General features: G+C 40.1%; 2 protein-coding genes across 3 annotated transcripts in view; one reads left to right on the top strand and one right to left on the bottom strand.

Annotated features, from left to right (window-relative positions):
- The first annotated feature begins 915 nt into the window (after positions 1–915).
- On the top strand, positions 916–6,265 carry LOC135276692 (equatorin-like). Its single transcript, XM_064380775.1, has 3 exons — positions 916–1,130; positions 4,611–4,764; positions 5,692–6,265. Exons 1-3 carry the CDS (start codon positions 1,085–1,087, stop codon positions 5,927–5,929), a joined length of 438 nt encoding a protein of 145 aa, XP_064236845.1. The 5' UTR covers positions 916–1,084; the 3' UTR covers positions 5,930–6,265.
- Positions 6,266–7,205: 940 nt separating this feature from the next.
- TEK (TEK receptor tyrosine kinase) overlaps positions 7,206–21,518 on the bottom strand; it is a 116,888-nt gene continuing 102,575 nt past the window's right edge. For both annotated transcript variants that reach the window (XM_021672841.2, XM_021672842.2), the window contains exons 16-23: positions 19,108–19,218; positions 15,583–15,773; positions 14,847–14,960; positions 13,404–13,474; positions 12,354–12,394; positions 11,012–11,108; positions 9,087–9,186; positions 7,206–8,231 (exon numbers count right to left, since the gene is read on the bottom strand). In XM_021672841.2, coding sequence (XP_021528516.1) covers positions 8,157–8,231; positions 9,087–9,186; positions 11,012–11,108; positions 12,354–12,394; positions 13,404–13,474; positions 14,847–14,960; positions 15,583–15,773; positions 19,108–19,218 — 800 coding nt within the window. In that variant the 3' untranslated portion in view covers positions 7,206–8,156. The remainder of the gene's footprint in view (positions 8,232–9,086; positions 9,187–11,011; positions 11,109–12,353; positions 12,395–13,403; positions 13,475–14,846; positions 14,961–15,582; positions 15,774–19,107; positions 19,219–21,518) is intronic.

The raw sequence follows: 21,518 nt of genomic DNA on the forward strand, positions 1-21,518 counted from the left end.
CTCTCTACAAAAGTTTTATTCTCCTATAAACGTTAAGTGTTATTCAATTTATTCATGGTTAAAATTTTTCAATAAGATTCTTGCTTAATACCATCCATCTTTGTATTTGGAGCAATGTGTGCAAAAGCACAGAGAGATGCATGTATAAATGCAAAGCATCTATCAAAATATATGCAGGCATCAAAGTGTATCATAAATATATCAGCATGCATGTCTAGCATGAGGTGCATATTATTTCTATGCATTTGTGTATAAATGCATATGCATACATGGATGTACACATGTATGAAGGTAATGCATGTATCACACAGAAATATATGCATTGTATATGTGAAATATAGACCCTATTCAGTTGATGAGTGTTTGCATTCTGTATCAACTACTCATTAATATTTGTCACCCCGAAATCAATACTTGCAGCACCTTCACAGTCATTTATGGACATTGGCAGAGCTTTGAAAATTTTTAATAGACTGACACACACATTCCCAGCTGAAGTAGAACAAGGCAACATTCTGCCTTCTTTCTTCAGCTCTCATTCTGTAAATAAGCGTCATTTTTGCAGTCCACCTAGTGCCACATGTTTTGAACTTTTTGTGCTGTTTTTGTTGATGATTTTGTGTTTAAAACGGCCCCCAAATGTAGTGCTAAATTGCTGGTTAGTGTTCCTAGGTGCAAGAAGGCTGTGATGTTTCCTTATGAAGATAATACGTGTTAGAGAAGCTTTGTTCAGGCAAGAGTTACAGTGCTGTTTACTATGAGTTCAGTGTTAATGAATCAATGATGTGTATTAAGTGAAGTATCTTTAAACAGAAACACATGTAAAACAAGATTATATATTAATCAGTTGATGAAAATGTTGTGACCAGACTTGCAGGAATCTAACCCGTATTTACCCTGAGAGCAACAGTTCAGTATTTGCTAATACAGTGTTTATTGTCACTTTCTAGAACATAGTGCCATGAATAATGAGAACAGACTGTACATACCATACACACACATACATAAACAGGCGATAATTTTAGTAAGTGAACATTGTTTACCGTAACACCAATTTATTGTTTTAACAGCTATAAATGGAAGAATGGTGGTCATGGATGATAAAGATCAATTATTTCGCTCAATTCCAGGTAAGAATAAATCCTTCAATTGTCTGGGCACAGTGGCTAATGCCTATAATCCCAGCACTTTGGGAGTCTGAGGCAGCTGGATCACTTGAGCCCAGGAGTTCAAGACCCGCCTGGGCAACATCACAAAAACCTCTTCTCTACAAAACATACAAAAATTAGCCGGGCATGGTGGCATGCCATTGTACTCTAGCCTGGGTGACAGAGTGAGACCCTGTCTCAATACACAAACAAACCAAAGTACTTTAATTAATAGACACATAAATATGCTTACACATCGTAGTGTCTTCATGGTGATACTATTTTTCCTAGTGAAGTGTGGTGTGTGAAAGGGGGTATCATGGTGGCTGACATCTCAGAGAGGACATTTACTGTGTAGGAGAGTTAGAGTTCCTGAGCCTTCTTTTTTAGTTATACTTTGCAGATGACCATTAGCATCTTCCTGTTTTGTAACATTTATTCCTGAAAGCAAATGGAGGAGGTAAGTGAGTAATATATAGAATGCTGCCTTTTTTAAAAGTAGACTTTATTTTTAGAGCAGTTTTGGGTTTAAAGAAAAATTTGGCAGAAAGTACAGAATCTCCATATTCCACCCTCCTCAGCTTCTCCTACGTCTGGCATGGGTGTGGTACCTTTGTTACGATTTATGAACCGATAGTGTTGCATTATTAACTGAAGTCCATAGTTTACGTTAGGGTTCATTCTTTGTATCACACAGTTCTTACATAATACAAATAACTCTTTAACTGTATAATACAGTTCCCTCTTTGTATTACACAGGTTTTGACAAATGCAAAATGTCACGTGTCTACCATCCCAGTATCATACAAAAATTTCACTGCCCTAAAATCCCCTCTGCCCCCATCAGTTCATCCCTTTATTCCTCTCTCCTCCTGAACCCCTGACAATCACTCATCTTTTTACTAGCTCTATAGTTTTGCCTTTTCTAGAATGTCATATAGTTGGAGTCATATAGTGTGTAACCTTTTCAGACTAGCTTCTCTCACTTAACAATACGCATTTAAGATTCCTCCATGTTTTCTGGTAGCTTCAGAGTCCATTTATTTTTATCATTGATACTCCATTGTATGGACATACCCTAGTTCATTCATCTGTTGAAGGACATCTTGGTTGCCTCCAGTTTTTGGCAATTATGAATAAAGCTGCTGTAAACACTTGTGTGCAGGTTTTGACGTGGACATAAATTTTCGACTCATTTGGTAAATATCTATGAATATGATTTCGAGATCATATTGATAAGAGTATGTTCAGGTGCAGTGGCTTGCCTGTAATCCCAGCACTTTGGGAGGGCGAGGTTGGAAGATGAGAGTGTTTATCTTTGTAAGAAACTACCAAACTATCTTCCAAAGTATTTTTGGAATTCTCACCAGCAATGAATGTGAGCTCCTGCTGCTGGATAGAGTTTTCATTAATGGACTAATTATATTAATAAGACTAAAATAAACCCCTGATTTGAATGCAAAATTTCATGAAAACATAATCACATTAATTTCCCCAAAGAAACCTCTGTCCCATAAATAAATGATTGAAAAATAGCATCTGATGATATATCTTAGACCTGTCACTCATTTGTGCACTGGATTGATAAGTGTAGCCATTTGCCTTGTGGTGCTTCAAGAAAATTGAGTGATTCGGCCAGGCCATGTGGCTCACGCCTGTAATCCCAGCACTTTGGGAGGCCGAGGCAGGTGGAACACCTGAGGTCAGGAGTTCAAGACCAGCCTGGCCAACATGGTGAAACCCCCGTCTCTATTAAAAATACAAAAAAAAAAAAAAATAGCTGGATGTGGTGACAGGCACCTGTAATCCCAGCTACTTGGGAGGTTGAGGCAGGAGAATCACTTGAAGTCGAGAGGCAGAGGTTGCACTGAACCAAGATTGTGCCACTGTACTCTAGCCTGGGCAACAGATCGAGACTCCATCAGAAAAAAAAAAAAGAAGAAGGAAGGAAGGAAGGAAGGAAGGAAGGGAGAGAGGGAGGGAGGGAGGGAGGGAGGGAGGGAGGGAGGGAGGGAGGAAGAAAGGAAGGAAGGAAGAAAATTGAGTGATTCTTCGTTTAGAAAAAGTATAAACAGGAATGACAAATGCCTGTTCATTTTATAAATACTTTGTCATTTCTCTTATTTAATATTTAAGTGATTAAATTGAGCTTGATCGATTTTATTGTTTATTGAACACATGCTGCATGTTAGATGTTATAGACACATTATTCCATTAGTCCTCACGGCAACTCTGTGAAGTTGGTATTGTCTTCATTTTACAGGTGAGAAACCTGAGGCTTAGAGAGAAAAGCTGCCCCTACTTGCAACTAGCTTTTCCGTGATTTCCAGTGATTATGAATTCCAAGCCCTTTTCTGGTTCTGACCATCACCTAGATAAAGAAAATGTACTACGAGCACATCTCTCTACAAAAAACCCTTTCAGGAGACAGAAAAACAATTCAGGAGCACAGCCCATTTTAACATAATTTGTTTAATTATTCCCAAAATATTAGGCCTCAAAGCATTCAATGAGTCATTGACAACTGTACACATTTCATGGTCTGAGATCATGCATTGACAATTATAATTTTTAAAAATCAGAGAATCTAGACATGGAAGCTTGTCACTGCTTATCACCTCAATATCATTACCTAGAAAATAGTGAAAACCCTTGGAACTTTTGGGTTGGCAGAGACTGGGATTAGTTGGGGGAAAGGGGAGGAATGAAAACATATTGTTATCATTACATGTTTAAGTCAGATATATATTCGGGCAAATGTAAAATTTGGCAGTAAAGCTATCATTTTATTAATAGATTTAGTAAAAAAGAATTCTTGATATCTCTAGATCGAGACATAATCTTATATTTAACTTATTGTAGAAAGTTAAATACGTTGATTCTACTTATTTTTATAAGTGAAGTACACTAGGTTTATTAGTCTTTTCAGTAATAAAACAGCAAAACTAGCCGTTAAGCCTCATGAAGGAAGCATCTACTATACGACCCTTTTAGCGTAAAAGAAAAGTCAGTGCATGACCCAACACTAGAGCATGCACCTTTGCCCCCTGAAAGGCTGGTCCCTGGTGTGCAAGTCAATTGTTCTGAATAGTAATCTCTTCAGACCTAAGTCAGAGAAAGTCTGCTGTAGATGCATTTTGACATCTGGTAACCTGGGTTTGAAACCAGATTTTGCCACTTACTATGTGCCAAGGGCAAACAGAGAAACTTCTATGATACTGTAAAATGGAGCTAAGGACAGCTCCTTCGGGATGGCTGTGAAGGTTAAAGGGAAAAGATAAGAGTGCTTGGCTTTAGAGAGTTGCTTTCTCTTTTGCATCGCCTGCGGGATAGGAGATTGGGCAGTTAATACTCTGGATGGGGGAGGGCTTGCTTCTCTGTATTTGCTTTGTAATCTTTATTCCTTCAGGAAAACACACTGAACACCCTGTTTTCCATTGCGTTTTCTTTCTTTCTTTTCAGAATCTGATCTGAATGCTACGAAGGAAGAAAATCCGCCCGATCTAGAGGATCTGAAGATAAAATTAATGCTGGGAGTCTCGTTGATAACCCTCCTCTCTTCTGTGGTCCTCTTGGCAATCTGTGGCGCCGCACTGTACAGACTGAAGTACCTGATGTAAGTCTGCAGACCTCTCCGTCTTTACAACAGAGGCATGGCATCGCATTCTCTCGTCTTTAGCAGATCTTAGGAATGTGCGACCTCCAAATTTATCCATACGGCATTCAAATAGATTCCATTTACCTTATTCAGATGGAGGATGGGACTGTCTTTAAGGGAATATCCTACTTGAACTTTTTCCCAATAGTCAACCAGAGATAGAAAAAACCTTAGTCAATGGGAAAGGATATAGAGAATCTAGATATGGTTTTTTTGTTTTGTTTTGTTTTGTTTTTATGTAGCCCTGGAACAAAAGGGCTATATAGTCTGTTTTAAATAGCATATCTGTTTAGTGTCTAATGTTTCTCATTCAAACAAGCCTTGAGACTTTCTAAAAACAGCCAATCTCTGTCACCTTTAAACTGTGAGGCCTGTCCATGTGCTCTTTCTTATAAAAACATTAAATTCAACTCAAGCCTGATTGAGGGAATTATTTAAAATTTTCACACAGTGTAAAATTTTGAAGATTACCTTCAAATATCCTAACAGAGTTGCTTAATGTCAGTAATGATCCTTAATTCCATTCTTTTTATTACGGTGTTTTTGATGAATGGTGTATTTCTCTGGTCCATTAAAACTGTGTTCCTACGTATTTATTCCCCTTCATTCAATTTCTTGCACATTCTTCTTATTAAACTTTTATTAAGGCAACTTTTACTGTTTTAGTAAACTGGTTTATAAATTCTAGTAGAGATGTGAAACATGCTTCATTCATAAAGTGTTAAATATCAAATTATAATGAAAGAAAAACTATATATATCATTTCTATAGTGTTAGTAATACATTGGGCAATATTAATAAATTTTTAATTTTTGAATGTTTTTTAAGCTGAGTTACAATGTATACAATTAAAAACAATTCTTGACATATGTTCTTTCTTTCCAGTCATGAAAGTTGTGAGAGACAATATTCCATCAATCCTGAGCTGGCCTCAGTGCCTTACTTTCATCCATCAGAAGGTGTATCAGATACATGCTTTTACAAGAGTGCAGAGAGTGGCATATTTTGCGGCACCACTTCTTCAGATGTGAGAAGATCAGGGACAAAAATATCAGAATCTATGGACGTAAACAACGTGATAGAGTGTCCCGATGAAAGTAACCTGATGAAGATATCATACTGATGAATAGATACCTTTAATTCTTTTGTCATCAAAAGACCTTTATGTCTTCTGTTAATGTCATGATTTTGAAACTCTGCTGAGACAAACATTCTGGTGTTTAAAGAAGGGTGTATTCAATAAAAATTATCTCTTGGTTATAAAATTTAATGGAAAACACACAAGAAAATAATTTAAGGTGTGAAAAACTCATTGGGTAAAAACATTCCTGGAGAGTGATTTTGAAAGATATTTTCTCTAGGCTGGTTCATTTTAAAATGAGGACATTTATATATTTATCTTCCCTGGAGGCATTTTGAGGACATCAGGGTACTCACCACTACCTGTGCACCCCCTCACCACCACTGAAGCAAAAAGAACACACCTGTTCATGTTTTATTGACAAAACAGTTATGCCATCGAGGGATGAAACTAAATTAGTGGTAGGAACTCACAGCACAAGCTGATGACAATCTTTTCTACGTGGGTATTCTCCATTATCGTGCCCCACTGTATTGCTGCAGATCCTATAAAGGGCCCTTGCACTCCCTCTGGGATGTTTTGTTATGTGAATAGTTGCCTCTATTTTTATTTTTGTGTGTGGGAAGATAAAGGCTGGTATCTACTAGTCTGCCCTCTTGTTGATGACATGCTGGACCTGTATTTCAATGGCTTTTCATTCGTGTTTCCATTTAGTTGATTAAATGTTATGTGAGCAGCCTGACTTTGCTCTGTGCCTTTGCTTGAATATGCTGTTGTGAATAGTGTTGAGGTTGAATTCCGTTGCCTAGTTGTAATTTCTGAACACATAACTTTAAGATGGCAAGAATATGGAAGTTTGTGAAGCATGTAGAACTACAGTATGTCCTCAGTGTTTTCAATAGATTATTGGAAACTGACAAGTGAAATGATGTACTGTATGCTATAGGAACTCCTGTTTCTATCAGTTACCCTATGGTAAAATTGGTTTCATTATATAGTACTGCAGTTTCCACGAACCTATCAATGACATTAAGTGAGGACGTTAATTAACATTGTAACACAATTAAAAGGAATTCCAGTTATAAGCCCTTGGTTCACACTGGAACACTTCCAAAGGTGTACTGCCTGTTGCAAGAAAATAATGAACTTTACAGTAGAACACTTCTAGGAGATCTTTTCAATCTGGTGAGCTTCAGATTCTGTATCTGGTGAAGTATACTTGCCAACTACTCTATGTGCTAGGGATGGATAATTTAAAGCATTTTTCTTTAAAGTATAATAAAGACATGTGGCAACAGCTATGAGACACACTCCTGGATGAGATGTGAGTAGGCAAGACATTTATTCACTCATGGTATCAGTGCAAAGTGTGCCTACAGTATACAAGGTAAACTCGCAACTCATCAAAACTAAAACTTTTTACAATGTGCAATACATGTAGGGGTATTAATTAATTCAATATATAAATGTCACATGTCTCCCAAATCTCACCCAGGCTGTTTTTATTATTTCTTAAAATATACAAGTCACGATTACCAGAGAAAAGAAAATCCCATTATTTTATCTTAAACATATGTATTCTTCTCTAAAGAAAGATTCTTAGGCTTGTGAGGAACAAGCTTTAAGTCTGTTTTTAGATATTAGCATTCTGGACTGACTTGCAGGCTGTGGAAACAGAAGACAGAATTGTCACATGACTAAATGAAATGACACCGGCTGCTACAGGTGAGAGTAAGATTGAGAGAGCGAGAGGAATCTGATTTATATCACTTAGATTGTTCAATCTCTTAAATATTAACCTATATCTTGTTAGAATTCATATATTTCTCTCACTTAACCTGTGCTATCAGGGTCATTGTTAGGTTTATTAACAATATTTTACTTTGACACAGCAAAACATTTACTAGCATTCATTATAAAGGTAAATATCAAAATATCTAGGACAATAATGAGTTATGCATTATAGTAATTGTACTCACGCCTTCCTATGAAGAAGTCCACATTTTAATATATATTATTGCATATGAAACCACAAACAGGCATTCTGATTTCAGCACATTCTTACTCAAAACAGTATATACAGTCCTATTAGAGTCAGCACATACTATAGAGATCCATGCGTGGGATCTACAATGGTGAAGGTCCCAGGTGTACAGCACATATGTACACTTCTGTGTCACATCTCTTGGCAGAGGCATGCTTTCCCAGCAGCTGTCAAGGGTCTCCCAAGCCAGTGAATCAGAAACAGAGGGTATACAGATGTTCTGTCCTAGGCCGCTTCTTCAGCAGAGCAGTCAATTCCTGCATAAGTAAACTTCTCATAAAGCGTGGTATTCACGTAGGTCTGGAAGAATGAGAACGGTTCAGAGACATAGGCTGCCTCGATTCCACCTCTGCCAGCGGCAGTTACAGCAATACCTTGGTTTTCTTAGTTTATTTCAACTCCGATACTAAGTACTTGGGCAACATGTTGCTGTCCTCAGTCCCTCTGTTGTTATATTTAATGACTTTGTTCCTAAAATGCATCCCTTTGCCTTCTGCAGGTAAGATTTCATACTCCAGCCTCAGTTTCTGAGCTTGCCTTTCTCATGGCGTCCTATTGGTACCTCCTGATGTGTTCAGCTTCTCTAGCATTCCTTCCTCTGTCTGAGTCTCATCTTCACATCTCCCTGTGTGAGCTCTTCTGCATCTCTAGTTGAATTACCACCTGGGTTTTGATGACTATTTCTTTAAACTATTTTTACTTTTCTTTTGATTCCCAGATCGGTATAGCCAACTAACTTCTAGAAATTTTTATTGGATTCCTGACCCTCCTCATAGTAACCTGCAGGCTGGGCTCTGTTGTCTACTTGCTGTGTGTCCTCGGTCAAGTTACCCACCTCTGAGTGAGTCTGTTTCTTCATCTATAAAATTAAAGGGTCAGGCTAGATGACTAAAATTCCTTCTAGCTCTAATAAGCTAATTCTGTATGTTATTCTATTGTGTATGTGACGATATCTTATATAGAAATCTTATTTCCCCCCCCCCAAAATTGTAACTAACTTCTTCAAAGTTGTGGGGGTAGGGAGCATCCTTTCTTTCTACAATACTTAAGGCCATGCCAAGAAAAAATGTTCAACTGCTTCAGTTATATTTATGAAGCACCCTGGGCACATCGGGAATTCCAATTAAAGATCTCCTGCCTGACTTTCATACTCACCTTTCGTTCCTCTAACATTCTGTTTAAGGACACCAATATCTGGGCAAATGACGGCCTCTCGTAAGGCTTCTCCCGCCAGCATTGTCTCATTAGATCATACCTTTGAAAGCAAAGAATTAAAGGGTTAACTCTATAACTGTGCTTCAGTCCTGGGCCTGGTGGGAAAAGAGAGAAGAGACTGAAGCCACCCAATGTACGGTCATAAAGCTTAACCAACAGAAGACAAAAGTACAGCACCTAAGAAGTTGCTACTAGGCCTCCCACCTCCCTAAGTAAGTCCCATTTCATCTCCCATAGATTTAGTTCCTACCCTGGGTACCGTTTCTGCAGGATCTTGGTCTCAGCTATTCCAATCATCTAGAAAGAACTGGGCATGTGTCTAGAGCAGCATTTCCCTTGGAATGCAGCATCTTCCAAACTGTTAGTGTCTCTTAAAGGGTCCATGCCCAAACTTGTAAAATGCCACCTATTGTATCCCCCTTTAAGAGGCAGGACTTTTAGAAGCGCTGTCATTTAATACAAAGCCTGTTTAACCAGGTGCTATGGACTGAATGTTCATGCCACCCAAAAATCATGTGTTGAAACTATGTGATGGTGTTTCAAGGTGGGACCTTTGGGAGGTGATTAGGTCATGAGGGTAGAGCCCTCATGAAAAGGATTCGCACCCTCACAGAAAAGGCTTCCAAAGGCTCTTTTGCCCCTTGTGCCACATGAGGACACAGCAAAAAGATGGCCATCTATGAACCAGGAAATGGCCCATGGCCACCAAATCTGCCAGTGCTTTGATCTTGGACTTCCTAGCCTTCAGAACTGTAGAAATACATCTCTGTTGTTTATAAGCCACCAAGTTTACGGTATTTGGTTATAGCAGCCGGAAAATGACTAAGACACAACAGGTTTAACACAAAGTTTCCCAACTTAATTGACCACAGAACTCCTTTCCCCTTGTGGCATGTATTTATATCTTGCACAACACGTGAACATAGTTTGGGAAATACTGGTCTAAGACAAGCACTTTCTCAGTTGTGCTCAGAACTACTCATGATATTAAAATGCAGATTTCTGGAACCTACCCTAGACTTACAGAATCAATGACTGATTGTGGGGCTCAAGAGTCCACATACTGAACAAATGCCTCAGGGGAACCTTACGTGCAAGAAGGCTATCAACTATTGGTTTAGGGTATCACAGATCCCAGAAGAGCTTATACTTTAACAAATTTCTTAAAGACTAAAACATCTTCTCATGCCTTAAGAAGTGAATCTCAAAAGGTGGTTTTAGGGACTGTGTCTAGAGATGGTCCAGCTCTGCCCAGGTTTTCCCAGGATGGTATGCATGCTTTTTGCACCAGTGAGATTATTAACACCCTCCCGCACTCTTAGAGTAGCCCATTTAGACACTGAATTATTTGCTCAACCTGAAGGCTTGTAGTCTTCAAACATGCCAGTTAGCTTCTACCACAGCTAGTTCTGGGAATGGTGCTATCACTACAGTTCGTTATTCTGTCCCTTGGAATAATTCTTACTTTTGAAAAGTAATCTTAGCAGAAGCAAGGTTCTAAGTAAGAAGATGTACCTTTCTTAATGAACAGCTTTGAAATCTTTATCGCCAAGGTTAGTGACGTATGTTGACTTATTCATGAAAAATTGCACGAATTTATTTCAGAACTTTTCTCCATTTGTTGCCCTTCCTCATTTCAACCTTCCTAAGAGTCATTAAATGCCTCCTAAATTGCTATGCCTGTAAAACTAATACTCCTTGTGTATTACCTAACAGTCTTAGTATTGAGGACCTCCCCTTTTATTCACCCACTTGGGATCTCTGTGTATAGGTGTATACCAGTTGACTTTGTTAGAGCCAGCTGGCCCCAGAAACACACAGGGGGAAGATAAGACAAAACAGCCCGAGGATGAGGCCTGACTTACACCTCGTCATCACAGTTCAGGGGCTTCTCCAGTCTGTAGCCCTGGGGCAGCTTCTCGTAGAGTTCTGCACAAGTCATCCCACAGTAGGGTGTGCCTCCTGGAAGACAAACAGTGCCACTCTAAGTCCTCTCTGGCATTAGAAGCAATGCTTCCCGTCCCGGGGTTCTAAAGGTAAGAGGCCAGGAGGAAGACATGGTAAATGAAGGGAGGGTGAGCATCCTGCATGCCTCCTTTGGCAAACCCACCACACATCAAAGCTGGACTTAAACTACAGACTACGCCAAAGCATGATCATTGCTTCAGGGGAAGGAACCACCCTAGGCTTCCTCAGTTCAGTGCTGGTTCTCTTCCCTAAGTCTCCCCACACAGAGCGCATCTATTTTACCAGTAAGATTAACCTTTTTTCTGATTGGAAGTCCACAGTTCGATAGTTCCTATTTTATCAATTATAGTTATTGTCAAGTTTTAATTATAAAAGCAACACATGTTTATTGTAGAATTTTTTTTTTTTTTTTTTTAGTTTTAAGTGCTAGGATACAGGTGCAGAACGTGCAGGTTTGTTACATAGGTATACATGTGCCATGGTGGTTTGCTGCACCCACTGACCCATCATCTAGGTTTTAAGCCTCACATGCATTAGGCATTTCTCCTAATGCTCTTCCTTCCCTTACTGCCCACCCCCTGACAGGACCCAGTGTGTGATGTTCCCCTCCCTGTGTCCATGTGTTCTCATTGTTCAACTCTCACTTATGAGTGAGAACATGTAGTGTTCGGTTTCCTGTTCCTGTGTTAGTTTGCTGAGGATGATGGTTTCCAGCTTCATCCATGTCCCTGCAAGGACATGAACTCATTCTTTTTTTATGGCTGCAAAGCATTCCATGGTGTATATGTGTCATGTTAAAAAGCATGAAGAATAAAATTACTTTTATTACCTTTCTGTGTAGTGCCTTCCATTTTTTAAAAAATATGCAATAATGATAAAACCAGGATCAGAGTATACATGAAGCTGTTATATATTTTCTGGCACGTATATTTTTACATGCTATTAAATGGCCTTCAAAAATGTGTCTTAACAGCTGCATAATCTAAAAGTTTTAGAAGTTAACTTGGCATCTTGTACAAGTAGAGCCAATTAATGTATAGCGAAGTTCATGGCCTCCAGGTCATTAGTGTTATATATGACATTAGGTAAGGGGCTTTTAAAAAGAATACACTATGTTTCTATTTTCAAGTCACAGCCGGTAGAACCAAAACAAATGGTGAATTATGCGGCAAGGGTGTGCTAGAGGCGTCCACTCCCTTTGCCTGGAGTCCCACCTGGTAGATAAACAGAGATACTCACCTAAGCTAACAATCTCCCATAGTAACACACCGTAGGACCATCTGCAGGACGGACAAGTATAAAACCAACAATCAGCAAACATGAGTCACCACTCATTTTCCTGCCCCAAGAGCCAGGGAGACCCACCTTTTCTGAGAAAAGGAAATGTTAAATGTCTACATCCTAGGATAGGGCCTTGCACACAGTGTGGGTTTCTCTCCTCCTAGCTCAATGGAAGGGTTACAACCAAGAAACAGTGTTCACTTTGCCGGAGCCCCCAGATCACTTTAACTAGAGGCTAAAAGGTGGTACAGTTGAAAACAAGAGAGATTTGTTTTGGCTCCTGACAGACCTGAGTTAAATCACATCTCTGCCACCCAATACTTCTGTAACCTGGAAAAAGTTGCTGGACCTCTTAGTGCATTCTTCCAAAAGTGGGGACAGTAATCCCTGCCTCACAGTTATTCAGAGAAACACAAAAAACACCTGGTACACAGTGAGAACGCAGCAGTTGCCCGCCCCCTCCTCATCCCCAGGCATTAGCAAAACCTTCGGACAAATCACCACTACCCTCGGGGCCTTGGTTTTTCCTCCTGGAAATGGGATGCAAAGCAAGAAGACCTGAATCTCAAGCCAATCCTTCCTTCCACTGCCACCTTCTGATGCATCACTGCAGGCTGCAAGCAGAGACGATCCCCACTGTCTGACCTTACTTTTGTCTCCACCAGCTATTCTGGGCTGCTTCCTCTGATCTAGGTCTGGGAGAGGAGCCACATGAAGGCCAGTATGTCCTTTCTTCCTGTTGAGTCCGAGAATTCGCAACTTGAAGCACAGGCAGAATACACAACTTCAGTATGCAGAAGGAAACCCAAAACCTGACACCAGTGATTCTGCACTCTGGAAACTGTCTACTCTGCAGCTTTATTTATTCTGTTAATTTATTTCCAGGGTGTTTGGTTACCTTTGTGCATGAAAGGTACACGACATTCCAGCTTCCTTTTAAAACCCCTGTCAAATGTGTATTTTTCTGAGAGGGAAAAACAATCCCTTGGCAATAAGAAGCTTACTCACACATCACTGTTGGTTGTGTACACGCTGTAATTCAGTGACTCAATCGCCATCCAGCGCACTGGGAGCCTTCCCTGGAGAGAACAAAGTGAGATGTCACTTAAGTGGGACAGGGTCTTTATGAGGCTCTCAGCCGGCCTGAGCTGCGGCTCCACAAAACCCACTGGGAACCTCATAGGCAGAGCAGACTCAGAAATCACTGCTCTGTGTACGCCCCAGCTACACATGTGTTTTCAAATTTCAAAACATGCAAGGAGTGTAAGTCCTACTTATCTTCAGGGGTTCAGCAATTTTCAAACACTCAAGGGGACCCCACTTCACAGTCTCAACAGAAAAGAGAATGGAAAGATCCAGAATGATAATGTTCACTGTGTTGTAGCTATGTGAAAGGATACATGCTGTGGAAGGCAATAAGTCAAAAATGAAAAAAACATATGCCAAGGTGGTGAATTATGGGTGATTTCCTTTTCAAAATATTCTTGAGTATTGTTTTTATTTTATCTTCTCAGTAACTAAAACAAGTATGGTGAAAAAAAAGGAGGCCTGGAATTGAGAATAAATACAGGAATCTGAGCCTTGCTAAGAGACAATCAGGTATGCCCACAAAAACAGAAAGACTGTCTATATCTCATGACAACTGGAGCCATCCCAGGAAAGCTGGGCGCAAGTAATGTTCATCAGACCTAAAAACGGAGAGCCATCCCACCAGAGTAGATCTGCCAGACACAATGAAAGGCAGCAGGGCTTGTCATCCCTAAAGCCCTGCATTCTGCCCACCCCAGGAAAACAGAGGGTGGCGACGTTTCATCTACACAGCTCTAACATGCAGGGATGTGGTACTCCTAGGACTGTATGATTCTAGACTGGGCACCAGAAGGAGAATGAGTATCTCTCTTCCTCTAAGACTGTATGGTTAGGTTCTCCTGCAATCTTGTACTTAAAATATTACTGCTTGGACGAGTGGATTTTGTTTGGGCTTGAATAGTGACCACTGAAGTTTCAGTGAAGAAAGAAATCTTAATGAGCTTGTAGAAGTTATGAATTTCTCTAAAGAGCTTCCTGGTGATTTAGAAACCATTTAGTGTGTTTGATTTTTTGAAAATGTTAATTTTTTTTCTCTTGCTATGTCTCCTGTAAATGAAAGGGGATTGTGTAAGCTCCTCAGAGGTTTCTGAGTGACATGCCTGGGGGTCTGAACTGGATAGAACCAAGACCCCAAACCACTAGGCTTGAATGTTCAATCACTTGGTCACATGTGACAGTGCCTTCTTCAATAGTAATGCAGACCCTGCCATCATTTAGAAACGATGCTTCCCAGGGGACACAACATCTACTGGGACACACAGTCACACGCTTCAGTCACCACAGAGCACTGACAGAAGCGACATCAGGAGAGTGGGGAGAGCCTCCGAAAGGATGCGATCAGTGTCCGCGTCCTGAACTTACCATTGTCTTTTTCACATACACTTCTTGACCTCGGGACAATCCAAAATCTGCTATTTTTGCTATATAGTTTTCACCAACTAAAATGTTCCTGGCAGCCAGATCCCTGTGGATAAACTGAAAGTTTTGAAAACATTATGTATATTCAGCATAATGAAAGCCCCAGGGCTGAAAATTTTGGGGATCAGGGAAGAAAACAATAGTGTAAAAAAGGATTTTTAAAAGTCACAATCCAGTTCCTTTAAAGTTCCCCTCCAAAATTCCCTGGTAATGGATTCTGCCAGATGACACACCGCATCTTCGCAGAAGAATTTCAGAAAAGGAACAAATAAAAAACACAAGTTGTTAAATCCTCCAGCTGTAATGTAGTATGTCTCTGTTACTGTACACTGTTTAGAGGCAAATCAGGCTAAGAGAACTTAAGGTACCTCACCAAATACATATTATGAGAATCGCCAGATTTTCAATATTGATTTTTATTTAAATAGATGGACTATTAACAAAGATTAAAATGAGGGAGTTTTTTTGTTTGTTTGTGTTTTGGAGACGGAGTCTTGCTCTGTCACGCAGACTGGAGTGCAGTGGCGCAATTTCATCTCATTGCAACCTCCGCCAAAATGAGGGAGGTTTTAAGAAGAAGTTAAAGAAGAGACGTTGACAGACCCTACAAACATACTGAAACTGACTGTAGAGGGAACTCCAGAGGAAGGATATCCAAGGCAAGGTCCTCCAGACACACCTGTTTTTGGCTCAAGTAGTCCATGCCCCGGGCCACGTCGGCAGCGAAGTGGAGGAGCTGCTGGGAGGACAGCGTGGAGGCAGTGCTATTGGCAATGGCGAATGCTGGGTCCGTCTCCAGCACACGGCTCTTGCGCAGGAAGTCCAGGAGGTTTCCATGTGGCGCGTACTCAATGGCCAGGTACAAGTAACCTGTGGGGAAGGAAGAGAGCATCGACTCATCAGTGGCCCTGAACACCTGTGACATTTAAGAGACGTGCTGTGGGAATTGCCTATAAACTCTATTTTGTCTAAAAGTACTGAGGGACAGGAGGAAGACAGGTGACATCCTCCTGCAAGACTCAAAGGGGCCGGGCAGGAATGCTTGGTTTTGCTCCTTCCCGCCCCCTCTCCATTCCTACCAAACGTGCACTCACACAGAGGGCTTCCTGAAATGCTTTTACCCACTCAGTAGTAACAGGAGAGTGAGTCAAAGCATTCTCTTCCAGATCTCAGAGCTTTCTTCACGTCACCTTTTCATTTGCATCCCATTTTGATCAAGGAGCTAATATGGGCCAGGCATGTTATTCTAGTCTGTCTCTAGCTATTCCTGAGGTTGTTAATATTTTTAAACAATTGAATATCCATGTGGAAGAAGCCACAACAGATAACTTTCTCTCCTGCCTTCTACTCCTCCTTAAAACCCATACAAAGCCATCATATTGCTGATTGGGTTTCTGGCCAGCAGAGGTTAGTTTCCAAGATTGCATTTGCTTTAAGAAACCACAAAACTCAAGCTTTTAGGAAAAAACAGTAGTTTCTAGAAAAACTTATCGTCCATTGCCACTTTTTTGTTCCAAATCGTTTTTCCTTTTTTTTTTTTTTTTTTTTAAAAATAAAAAGTTATTTGCCTAGTTTTGTTTCTTTTGCTTTCTTGGAGTTTTTAAAAAATAAATTATCCCCTTACAAAGTTTTTTTTTTTTTTTTTTTTTTTTTTGAGACAGAGTTTCGCTTTTGTCACCCAAGAATGCAATGGTGCGATCTCGGCTCACTGCAACCTCCACCTCCTGGGTTCAAGCAATTCTCCTGCCTCAGCCTCCCGAGTAGTTGGAATTACAGGCTCCTGCCACCACGCTCAGCTAATTTTTGTATTTTTAGTAGAGACGGGATTTCACCACGTTGGCCAGGCTGGTCTCAAACTTCGGACCTCAGGTTATCCACCCACCACTGCCTCCCAAAGTGCTGGGCTTACAGGCATGAGCCACTGCACCTAGCCACAAAATTATTTTTAAAAGGGAGTTTGCTTTGCTAAAAACATTGACGTTTACACCTATTAAAATGTAAAGTGATCTCACTGTTTTTTAAAGAAGAATTTTTTGGGTAAATTATGTTTTTTTAATGTTGAATGAATTAGAAGTTGAGGCCCAGCGCACAGGCTCACACTAGTAATCCCAGCACTCTGGGAAGCCAAGGCAGAAGGATTGCTTGAGCCCAGGAGTTTGAGACCAGCCTGGGCAGTATAGTGAGACCTAATCTCTACAAAAAAATAAAATAAAAATAAACAAAAATTACCCAAGCATGGTGGTACGTCCCTGTAGTCCCAGCTACTTGGGAGTACTTAAGAGGCTGAAGTGGGACGACTGCTCGAGCTTAGGGAAAGGGAGGTTGCAGTGAGCCCAGATTGTGCCACTGCACTCCAGACTGGGCAACAGAGTGGGACCCTGTCTCAAAACAAGAAAGAAAAAAGAAAGCCTGAAATATATTCTAAGAAATCGAAACTCTAGCAAAAAAAGAAATCTGGTATGGTATCCAGTTGCACTATAAGGAAAGTTAGACCTAAATTATGGAATAAATTTGCTTTCTCACATCTTTACTGGATTATTCTAAAATAATTTTAAATGCAGTTATTAATTTACTAATAATATTTATATAACATATATTCATAAATATGTACAAATAATTTATCTTAAAATTTTAAGAGCCAACTAACTGCGCTAGTGTGATGACAGAGCAAAATTTTAAGGATATATTTTTGTTGTTACATTTTTTTCCCCCACTAAGCAAGCTGCATTAGTATTTGTAGTTTATTCTCTCCCAAAAGACCAGTTGCAACCAAATGAGGTAAACATAACCTCAAGATTTTATTCCAACTGGATCACTTGGCCATTTCTCTTCTTATGTCCTCCTAGTGCAAAACGCCTGGGTCCCTTACGGCCAGCATTCTCTTAGATCTGCAGTGGGGTCAACACACTAAAGCCCCAGCAGAGTCTTCATTGTGGTTTTAGGCTTTTTCCAGAAAACTGGTTTAGTCTATCCACCACTGCCACTTGGCTTCCGGTCATAACACCACTTTCCCTGGGTATCCAGAGAATCTTTGCCCTTTTGTACTGTGTCATTTGTGGGGTTTTAACAGAAAGTCAGGCATGTTTTAAGAACACTCACCATGTTTGTGGGAGTGCCATCAGCAAGGGCAGCAGGGTGTGTGTGTGTGTGTGTGTGTGTGTGTGTGTGTGTTTAACTTTCATTTATACTGCTGTCCCATGCTGATTATTGTTTTCAGGAAGTAGCTCAAAAAATAAATGTCATTACTTCATTATTTAACCTAAGGGACATGATCTGGCTTTCAGAATTACACCCTTATTGGATCATAGAATGATATATTGTTGGAAGCACCAGTATTTTTAGTTTAATAAATTGAGGAAAGGGAAGTAGTCTTTTCTATTGTTGGTGTTTGTCCTGCAAAGTCAACAAGAGACTGTCAAGTTTGTAAAATAATTCCTGCATGGAGCTTTTTGTGGGAGCAAAGTTTTCCATGAGAAATGAAGTTTAAGCACAAATTCAGAACTACAAGGCCATGCATCTTTGCAGAGGTAAACCCATAGAAGATTTTTGTTGTTACCTGCTCCCTCACCACTAATTACACACATTACAATAGAAAATGCTCAATAAACATTTGAATTAATAACATAAATTTAACTTTAAAGGCATGAGCAACATAGGATAGACATAAAGCTCCATGGTAATTGTACATGAAAGCACTCTAGATAAAAACGAAGCACTATCACATGAGAGCTTATTATAATTATTTTTAAAATCTAAGCATCCTCAGTTTTCATATTTCAGTAGATTGCTGGCATTCATGGCTTTTAACATTCAGAATACTCGTCCTTGGGTTTCCAGGAAAAATGTAAAGATAGGGAATTAAGAAGAAACTGATGGTGGGGGCTCCCCTACTATACTTTAGTAGTGGTGGTAGTTGAGAAAACCTCTGGATGACCAAGGATGGGGCAGGTAGGAGCCATGAGTACCTTTGGGCTGTAATGTCTGAACCACATCAGAGGCTAAATAGTCCAGCCTCAGCACCTACCTCCAAAAAGATGGCAAACCACAGCACAATCTATAAATGGGACTAGAGAGACATTCAGATAGAATATGCAACTTTTAAAAAATAAGCAACATTCTTAAGATCATTATCTTTCCTTATGTCAGTGTGAAATATATCTGTTTTATATAAAAAAAAAAATCTGACAGGAAAAGAGCATCTCACCTCGATGTTCACATGCTCCTAAGAGATTGATGATGTTTGGATGGTGTCCAAGTTTACAAAGGACTTCCAGCTCTCCTGCAAAGTCCCTGTGATCATCTTTAGAGGCATATTCTGGGAAGAAAGTCAAAAGTTGTGGTTCCTCCTTGTCACACCTTTTCAGAATCAGGTGTCCCGTCCTGCCCCCCAGAACCTTCAGGTACCCTCAGTCACCATCAACTGTATACAACTAAAGAGACTTCTCTAAAGTAGAGTTTCTCGGCAGCCTTGGCATTATTGATACTGGGATGATAATTCTTTTTGAGAGGGGGACTGTCCTGTGCATGGTAGGATGTTTTGCAGCCATCTTGCCCTCTACCCACTAGATGCCAATAGGCAATCAAAAATGTACCCAGATACTGCCAAATTCCCCCAGAGGCAAAACCACCCTTGGATGAGAACCAGTACTCTAAAGTTTTGTTGTTTAAGCTCCCAGATCCTCAGGTAAATGACTTGGTAGAGGTGGAGCTGTACCATCTTTTAGACGTTAGCTCTTCCAGCTAAATCTACCATCCAGAGACAACTAAGGAATAGTTTCCATGAAACATCACCAATAATGCATGCATCTTTATTCATTAATTATAACTTATTTTTTACAAACCAGTCTCAATCTGGTTAATTGAGCTAAACAAATCAAATCCAAATGGTATCTTATGGAAGTTGCATGGGAATCAGGAAACTGAGTTGCATCTGCTTCTATTCCTTTTGCCTTGTCTCTCCGCTAGCACTCTGACCAGAGGGAGAAGTCACCAGCGACCAGACTGAAGAGAAGGCTATTGGTTGGTACATAAACTCATCAGTCTTGAGTTGGGGACAATGAGCTATACTGTTTTTCAAAAAACAACATTGGGTGGCAAGGGTAGGAGTGGGGTGCTAGTGGCCGTGGACATGCCTGATCATGCTCAGAAACTGTGACAATTGTCTCAGGAGGGGCTAATGGTACCCATAAGTCAGGTGCTCTGTTCATACTACAGAAGCCTCACTGAGGGTCAATACCTTGGGAATAATTTTTTAAAGAAGTTCTTTATAGGGAGGTTGTCTTCTTACTTCAGTAACTGCCCTTCTTTGGATGCAGAGCTTCGCCTCCAGGATTTCTCTGCCCTGGCGCCTTATTAAGCTATTTTCCCTCTTCACATGGGCACAAGACAGAAAATCAGGCTCACATAGATCCCAATTAAAAACTGCCTTCCTGAGATTCTACACCCCTCTCCTCTCACTATCCTCACTGCTTCCCAAGACTCCCTGTGACTAAAGTAGCAAAGCAGAAAAGGGATTTCTGGCTGTTTTGCAAGTAGTTTATATTGTTTTTAAAGAAATCTATTGCTGTTTCTAATCATAGATAATATTTTGTTTTGTTGTTCTTAACAATGCAGAAAGCAGAGATGATTTAATAAGATTTAGAGTTGATTCACAATATTGTGTCCAGAAAAAGAAAAATCTGCCAGCATCCTTAGAGAGCTCTTAAGATAGAGCTGCACAATGATAATAGCTAGCTCATCAAATTCTGTGATTTAATGCACCACATGCCAAGCCTGTATTCTATAAAAGCAATAGTCCAGCCTCACAGTCAAGTCTTACACAGACTGCTTTTTCACACACAAGGGAAGACAGCTAGCTAATTTGCCAGTGAACTAGTCATTCTGCTTTCTCGGAAGATATTTATTAACAAATATTATTAGACGGGTAGGTACCAAACAGTCTTGAGATGAACAAAGCTGGAAAAGATTTAGTTCTTATGACCTTAAATCAGTGGTTTTCTCTGCAAACTTGAGTGTGCAGAGGAACCATTGAGAAAGCCATTTAAGAACACAGATTTTCTTATGCCACCCAAGAAATTCAGATGTAGTCAAAGCAGAAGTGGAAGAAGCCCAAGAGGATGCATTTCTAACAGTGTCCCCAGGAATTTACATACAGTTAACCTATGTAGACTGTGGTTTGCAAAATGTGGTCCCCAAACCCACAAGATATCATCACTGGAAAACTAATGAGAAATGCAGATTCTCTGGCTCTTTTCAGACTGACTAAGTTGGAAATTGTGGGGTAGGGCCCAACAGTCTGTTTGTAAACAAGCCTTCCAGGTGATTTTGATGCACACTCAATTTTGAGAAGCACTACATTAAGAGAAACAATCACGCTCCCCAAAAGTTCGCCATATATGACCAAGAATCTTACAGTGTCACATCCCAATGAATCAAGGCAGTGACATCTAAATGGCTCCTGCCTTTGTACTTATATCCTGGCTATCATGGGCTCAACCTCAAAGGAAGCATACTCTTCAGATGTACCTAACCGCTTTATCTGATACCATGCCAATGTTTAGTTTAAAGAATGTAAGACCATAGAGGAAAGAATCAGCAGGAAATCACGTTTTCTCC

The sequence above is a fragment of the Aotus nancymaae genome, unplaced genomic scaffold (assembly GCF_030222135.1).
Source record: "Aotus nancymaae isolate 86718 unplaced genomic scaffold, 86718_ANA_hifiasm-v0.15.2.pri h1tg000003l, whole genome shotgun sequence".
Classification (NCBI taxonomy): Eukaryota; Metazoa; Chordata; class Mammalia; order Primates; family Aotidae; genus Aotus; species Aotus nancymaae.